The sequence below is a fragment of the Monopterus albus genome, unplaced genomic scaffold, assembly GCF_001952655.1.
Source record: "Monopterus albus unplaced genomic scaffold, M_albus_1.0 scaffold524.1, whole genome shotgun sequence".
Classification (NCBI taxonomy): Eukaryota; Metazoa; Chordata; class Actinopteri; order Synbranchiformes; family Synbranchidae; genus Monopterus; species Monopterus albus.
In genome coordinates, this window is record NW_018128404.1 from 157,190 (window position 1) to 165,506 (window position 8,317).

At 43.7% G+C, this 8,317-nt stretch overlaps 1 protein-coding gene across 2 annotated transcripts in view; it reads left to right on the forward strand.

Moving 5' to 3' along the window:
- Positions 1-664: 664 nt before the first annotated feature.
- LOC109952966 (uncharacterized) overlaps positions 665-8,317 on the forward strand; it is a 12,567-nt gene continuing 4,914 nt past the window's right edge. The window contains exons 1-2 of one of the 2 annotated variants that reach the window (XM_020588291.1): positions 665-5,036; positions 6,717-6,788. In XM_020588291.1, the coding sequence (XP_020443947.1) occupies positions 2,256-5,036; positions 6,717-6,788 (2,853 nt within the window). In that variant the 5' untranslated portion in view covers positions 665-2,255. Of the gene's footprint in view, positions 5,037-6,696; positions 6,789-8,317 lie in introns of both variants that reach the window. The other variant, XM_020588292.1, reaches the window with a different exon arrangement.

Here is an 8,317-nt window from a genome sequence, read left to right on the forward strand (position 1 = left end):
TAACTAGTCCCCTCTGTAGCTGCATCCTACAGCCTGCATTGCCCCCTGCTGGTCTGCTGCATGCTGGTAGGTTGCCAGGTTTGCACACATTGCACCAGAAATCACCCAACTGTGTTTAAAAAACAAAACGTAGCTTCTCAATATTTGGAAAGATGCAAATAGTTCTTTAAAAAAAGCGAAGCAATTTTGAGTCATCAGTCAAAGTCTCAAGTCCTTAAATTTCCAAAGTCTGACTCGAGTCAAGTCTTGTGACCCCAGTCCTCCACCACTGGTGGTTTCTGCAGTGACCCCATTCCAGCAGGTGGCAGCAATGTGCCCATGAAGACATCCAAAGAAGAGAAGGAAAAAGCAGCGGAAGGGTTTCTCCTGTCTCATCAGACAGGTAACAGCGGCAGGCTGTTTTACCTCAGGAAGCATCACTTGTGAATAACAATGTTAAATGTTTTCTGACTTGTATGTTGAAATTACAAAGAAAAATGTGAATAAATATATTGTCTTCGTAAACAAACCACATGACAATGACCACTATGATTTATCGGCGTGTTCTCCAGGTCACAGTCATTATGGTTAATCTTTGGTAGTGTTAAGGCAGCTAAAGTGTGATGTGAACTGGTTTTACTGTGGAGTGTTTACAGCAACGGGATGACCAGGTACATGCAGAGCCAGCACACTGGTACATGGTGCACGGCACACTGAGGTACATCACTTATGTAACCCACGGGGATGTAAGGTAGCATAGGTGGGTGGTTTTATTTTACAGTTCGTCTGGTTTAGGCTTTAAATCAGAGTATAAATGGAATCCAGCTCGGTGTAGTTGTCACCAGAACTGGGTGCTTGTAGCTTTAAGAAAATTAAGCAAGGGGGATGATGGGTAAGGAGAGAGCCGGCTGGAGGAAAGAGAGACAGACGAACGGGAGAGACCACAGTGGGTTGATTAAATGAACACGGGAGTGACATTGAAGGTTGGAGTTATTAACTCAATAACTCGAACTAAGTGTAAGAGAAGACGTCTGTTCTGCGGTTTGGAGAGGAGATATTTCGGCCGTGAGATACAGCGGCGCCCGAGGCTGGGGACAGGAAGGCCATGTCGTTCGAGGATTGGGACGCACAAGGTGGAGTGTTTCCTAAAGTGCATTACCACGGATCCAAGGTACTATGGATATTGTTTTTCGGATTTCAAGAGAGTGAAGAAGACTGTGGGGTCAGTGTTCCAGGACTAGCGCACTTACAGGCCTGCTACGGGGTGGGAGTGTGAAAGTTGAGTTATGGTATGTGTGGGCCCACGGTAACTTCTAGTACAGAGAGTTGTGTTCCTAATCTGTTCATCTGTATGTTTATGTGAAGTAACTTTTAGTACAGAGTTGTGTTCATAATCTGTTCATGGTATGTTATGTGAAGAAGGTGTTGGTATATGTACTCAATTGAGGTGAAGTGTGGATTTGTATATTTCATGGGTTTTGATACAGACAGTAGAGGGTAACCACTGTGATTGGGGATATAGTCAGACTGCTATATATCCTGCATTTCCTTTCTTTTATTTTTTCTATAATCTTTTAAATTAAATGTTTCATGTTGGCAGGTAATACCTAGTGTCTGAGTTTACTCTAGCATAGTTAACGAGTGGAGACTAGGGAAACATCACACCTGTTACTCCGCAGTGCAGTAAGGAGTATATAAACGGTTGGATCAGTGACACCAGAGGGGCCTTATTACACAAGCTCATAGGCACTTTTGTTGAACCTGGTACAGTCCCTTACATTCCAAATGATAAAGGGGGTAGGGGGCGCTACATAAAATGGGGGCTCGTCCGGGATACTCCCTCTGGTGAGTCATTACGATCCTTTGAAGCAAGACAACAAAAGAGAAGATCAGAGCATTCAAGCCTAAGCACCACTGTCTCCTTTGTCTCAAGTAAGTGAAAAGTGATTGAACAGCATAGTATAATGGATCTGAGGAAAGACACCAGTTTGCAAGTGGAGCTATCCAGTTGGTGTGAGGAGGCTGGAATTGATAAAACCCTTGCAGTAATGTTACTAAATGTCCCTGCCAACACGGACATTGCAGCCAATGAAGGAGTAATGGAAACAGTAAAAGTACTGGGAAGAGTTCGTGTCAGAGACACGTGAGAAGGACCCACATTACATTACCTGATAGTTTTATGTGAGTGTAAACAAGCCACTGACCTTAAGCACTTACCTCCAGAAGTGTCACCTGAAGAAAAGAAAGAGCCATGGGCAAACATAGCAGTCCAATCAATGAATTCAGTAACCAACAATGGCTCAGGAGATTTTACTGAACGCCTTAATAAGTTTTTAACAAGAGAAAGCAAGACCCTTGGTGACCTACAAACTTTTTGCAATCCCCGCCACACAACCGGAAGCTCCCCTGAGTCCATCATATGTGCAGTGGGTGGAGTTCTGGAAAAGACTGCTAAGCATCCCAGTGACGGTAATGCTTACAGGCGCCTGCGGACATTTTCTGCTATAGTTCCTACCCCATCAGGAGGGGAAAACATGGAAACTTGGATGGAACAAGCGAGACTCCTGATATCAGAGAGCGAGTGCTCTGAGAAAGAGAAACAACGACGAATTGTAGAAAGCCTCAAGGGACCTGCCTTGGAAATCATAAGGGCTGTCCGATTCTCAGATCCTGAAGCAAGTGCATGGCATTACCTCGAAGCATTAGAGACCACTTTTGGATCCTCAGAGTCTGGGGAAGACCTGTACTTCAAGCTTCGTCTCATGCGCCAGAGCTCTGGAGAGACCCTCTCAGAATTCCTGAGACGGATAGAGAAGATGCTCAACAAAGTCGTAGAGCGGGATGGAGCGCCTCTAGAACTCGTTGACAAGGTACAGATTGAGCAACTAATTCGAGGGGCAGTAAACTCAGACATGGTGTTACTTCAGCTGTGGTTACGAGAAAGAACCACTCGTCCACCTTCTTTTCTGAGCTTACTGAAGGAGATTCGTGAAGCAGAGGAGAGTGAAACCTCTCGCCACAGAGTGTCTGCTAAAGTCAAAGCTATACATTGCTGTGAGGAAGAAAGAGAGAGTGCCTTTGCTATTCAAGAACTGAGGGGTGAAATCAAAGAACTAAGAGCTCAGATATGTGGAGGGGAGTCCAAAACGGTGTCTACATCATCTCTGGTAATCCAACCTAAAGAAAAGCAGAAGGAGAAAATAGACAATACTGAAGTACAGGAATTAAGAAAACAGATACAGCAGTTGCAGCAGCAGTTGGCGGTTATGAGTGTCAGTTCTGCACAACTTGCACTTCCATCACCAGAGCCTCAGACCAACTCCTCTGTGTCTTCCAAGGGTTTGAGAAGCAAGTCGGCACGGGAAAAAGAGGAGTATTTCTGCTACCGATGTGGAGAAGATGGCCATATCGCAACTAAATGCCAGGCTATACCCAATTCTGAACAAGTGATTCAAAAGCTGATCCGATCTCTGCGGCAAGCAAAGAGAGAGAAGTATGAGGCCGATGACAGCGACAGACAAGCCCAGAACCAAGCTTGTTTCTCAAAAAAGAGTCAGGTGGACATCAATGAGTTTAGTAGTCTGCCAAAGGGACTAGTGGGCCCTGCCTCCACTGTCAAGGTGAAGCTGAATGGACTGGAGTGTACGGCTCTATTAGACACAGGATCCCAAGTGACTATTGTGTTTGACATTTGGTTCTCCAAGAACCTCCCCAATGTACAAGTGCACCCCCTCACTGGGTTGTCAATCTGGGGGCTCAGTTCGTCTAGCTACCCATACAAGGGGTATATAGTTGTTGATGTCACCTTTCCTGCTGCTGTTACTGGAGCTGAAGAATCCATTTCAATCCTGGCTCTCATATTCCCAGACCCGGAAGGTCCTCCTCAAGTGCCTGTTATTATTGGCACCAACGCCAGTTTTTTCCAAAGACTTGCTATGCTCAGTCAAGAAACCGAGGAAGTTGGGGTTGCACGGGTTTTGAGAATCCAGACCCAAACCCCTGCCAAACAGCTGTTAAAAAAAGGAGAAGCCAAAGGACTCACTGATAAGCCGGAAGGACAAGTCAGGTGGAGAGGACCTGGGGCCTGTGTGGTCCCACCAAAAAGGGATGCACAGTTTGTCTGTCAACTGGAGACCGCTCAGCCCCTGGGATTGGAGATCTTTATGTTGGACACCGCAGAGGACGGCAGTCTCCCAGCTGGGCTATTTATAATCCCGGTAGTCTTTCCGTCTTCTGCTGTAGACGGGAAGACCATTCAGGTCCTGGTACATAACGAGACTTCGAAGGATATTACCATTCCGGCAGGAGCAGTAGTGGCCCATGTGTACCCCACTGACACACTTGTTGGGCCTTCTGGAGACAGCTACATCCACAAAGTAATAGACCCAACCTTGTTTGACTTCAGGGAGTCCCCTATTCCTGAGGCCTGGGAAAGGAGACTGCAGCAGAAGTTATCAAACTGCGGAGATGTCTTTTCTACTGATAAGTGGGAAGTGGGTTTAGCTCAGGGAGTAGAACATCACATTAGACTGACAGATGATAAGCCATTTCATGAGCGGTCCAAATGCATCGCTCTGGCGGACATTGAAGATGTACGACGCCACGTCAAAGAACTGTTGGCAGCTGGAATCATTAAGGAGTCAAGGAGCCCGTATGCATCTCCCATTGTAATTGCACGGAAAAAGAGTGGGACAATCAGGATGTGCATCGACTATCGAAACCTAAATGCTCGTACCATCCCAGATCAGTACACCACTCCTAGGATTGATGATGCCCTGGATTGTTTGGCTGGTAGTAAGTGGTTCTCCGTGCTGGACCTCCGCAGTGGGTACTACCAAATCGCCATGGCAGAGGAAGATAAAGAGAAGACAGCATTTATTTGCCCATTAGGTTTCTACCAGTTTGAGTGGATGCAGCAAGGGATTACCGGAGCTCCAGCCACCTTCCAGCGGTTAATGGAGAAAGCGGTTGGGGACATGCATCTGCTCCAAGTAATAGTCTATCTGGATGACGACATCATGTTCGGACGCACCCTTGAAGAGCATGAAGAGAGACTGGTACAGTCCCTTACATTCCAAATGATAAAGGGGGTAGGGGGCACTACACTTACATTTTGTCACACTACAGTAACATTACTAAAGCTTTTTAAATTGGTTAAAGAATGTGTAACCTACAGGTCTCAGTGTGAATCTGCTGTAAAAGGAAGTTTTACATTTCAATAATGTGATCAGCATTTATTCACAGCAACAAGTATTAAGTTTACAAATGTATATAATTATTCACTGCCATGTGATCACACATTCATACACTGTATATAGATGCACATTTCCAGGTTGCAGGGTGTTGACATGTTTTAACAACAAACACGTAGTGACAGAGAAAAACCAATTAGCTTTGTTAATTTCTGTCATCTTCTTTTTTCTGATGGAAGTTGGAGCATGAAGTCTGTTGAAATGCATGAAGCACAAGTCAGCTGCTGTTTTCCACACCAGCTTTTAACAGACTCATGATCACTCTCAGCATAAAGTGACAAGAATCAGTTGCATCATGGTCATGTTTCAGCGTTCACTTGTCAGCAGCAGCATGTAGTCAGTGCCGGTTATTTATTTCACACTAAAGAAAGAGAAAGAGAAACTGTGGGAATATTCTGTTTAGTTTGTTTATATCCTCTCTTTTTTTTTATCTTTTCCAGCAACACATTATGGGTTAGCTTTAGAAAATAGTCCCCTCAAGCAGGGACTTCAGTCTCCACAGAACTTAAATTCCCCACAGCTGCTCATTTTGCTCATTTCCAGCCATTTAATGTTTAATCTTAGGTACCTCTAGATTAGCTTGGCACCCCTCATAACTCCAAATACTATGTAATTGTTTCAGAATCAAAAAGCCAAAAGGCCTCTTTCTTCAAACGTGAGGACAGTTCATGAATGCACACAACTCCTTTTTCTCCACATCCTCTGGTCACAGAGCAGCAGCAGGAGGGAAAATATATCCACAAATCCAGTCGAAAGATTCAGCTTTTACAATGGCACCAGTGGATGTCAGACAAGCTCACGTGAATGTGCAAAGGCCTGGATGTTATGGCCACTCAAGGAAGACCTTATTGGAAAAGAGTCTCACGAGCGAGAGTTTGTGAGACGTGTATAAGCCAAGTTACTTCTGCATAGAAATACTAGAACATACGTTCACCTCATTTTTTGAGCTTTAGGTCATGTGTAAGATGATAATTCACCATTGTCACATTGGAGATACAACAGAAAACAAGGAAAAGTGCCTATGGGCTCTTCAATTTAGACCCTGGTTCTTATTGCAAAAGCGCACTTTGAAAAAGAATTCCCGTTCCCACACACCTACAGCCAGCCATTCCCCTCAGGAGGTGGTGGAGACCAAACACTGAGGTTCACCAGGTGAACACAGACACCACTCCACATGAAGGGTCATGCTGCTCTGTAGCTGCTGGAGGCGGGAATAAGAACCAAGTTCAACATATCAACTCAGAAGTGATGATATGTTAGTGCTGTGTTCACCACTTGTTTTGCCTTCTCTGCAGTGAACAGATCAGTTACTGCAGGCTGTCTCACTATTTGTACCTTCTCCTTCTTTCAGATCTTTCTGTTCAATGAACTGATTTATTTTGTTCTCGACTCAACAGACAAGTTTCCCCACTGCTTCAGCATTTACCTGCTCTGATTCACATCCTGTGTGTGTGTGTGTGTTAAGTGTTCTTCTCTGATAAACAGCCAAAATTACATCCCAGCAGAGGAAGAGAGAGGAGAAGTGGATGGAGGCTATCAGGGGAAACCACTGATATGGTAATGTCTGTCTCACACACACACACTGAGGCCTGCTGCAGTATGACAGCAGGAGAATAACATAATGAGCATAAGGTTTTGTTTTGTGTCTCACACAACTTTTACTACAATAGGAGACTTTGTGGTTTCTAGTTTGATATTTTGCCAGTTTTTAGAATCTTTAGCCTGTGATTTTACATTGTGTTGTGGTTAGCCATGCTCCTAACATAGCCAAACTGTCCCTGAATGTTTCCATCCAGAATGTGACAAGCTACACAAGTTTTGTTCTGTGCAAAAACTCACTCCAAAGTTTGTCTGAGGTTCAAATGCAGCTTCTGTTGTTCCATTAAGCAAATTCAAATGAGTACATTTCAAAGTTACAGTCTATTTAAGACAAATTTCTCTCTTTATTTCCCTGGACAGTACCTTGTTGAGCTGTGGTGGAGGTAAATGTTCTAGTGGTTGCTTGTAGGTTTGTTGTTGTTGTTGTTGTTTCCTATCAAATTATGCTCAGAATTAATGTGGAAAAAAGTTTGTGCTTTGCAGATTTGACAGCTGGAGTATTTTTGCAGTTGTGTTTTATTCCTTCCTCATCTGTGCTGCACATTAGGGAGAACATGGTCTGTGTATGCATTCATCCAGTGTGTTTTGAGAGAAAAAGCGATGGGCTAAAAGGTTCCTCAGATTTCACCTGAGACATCCTGAAAGCACCAAGTGCCTGAAAGGGATCAAAATGACCATAAATACGTTCTTTGCAAAGCTAAGAGAGTTACATGTATGTGGAGTCCATTTCCACAGTAGGAGAAGTGCTGGGAGGGAAACTCTGCACAGCTGTGTCGTCACTGGCTGAGCTAACAACAGCTGACAGGGGTGTCAAACAAATGCATAATGTGCTGTTATTCATCAGTCAACCAAACTAAATCTCCCTGTGTGTAAGATGATGTTCCCAAAGAGGCCACAGTGTTGATAGTGAGCATTTCACCTGCAGCAGTGACACTGACTCAGCTATAGAAACAGTTAGTGCATGCTGTTATATCTCAGCTGACCATATAATGATAACCGAGAGACAGTAATATTGATTATCCGTTTATGTGAGTAAAAAGCCAGTTGTGGGTAACAGAACTTAGATGCTGCTACTAGAATGTATCCCTCCAGCAGGGTACTGTCCAGGAAAATTTGTTTTAAATAGACTTCCTTTTTTGATTTGATTTGATTTATTCTTTCAAACATGTAAAGACAGTCAATATGTCAACACGCATAATTTCACACATATCCACAAATGCATTATCAATTTGCTTATACCTAGTACATGCTTGAACGGAGTAGGAAGAAGTTAGACTTATCCAGTCCTACCCCATAACATCATCTTACCATCATTGGTTTGCAAGCAGTATCTCTACATAGATAATTTTGTTCTACACCATGCTAGTGATATACTAAAAAATTATTACAGATTGTTAACATTCTTACATAATTACATACTTTGATAATTATCTTCTACATCACACAAGTAGAATTATTACATAGTGTTAACATTCTTACACCACACC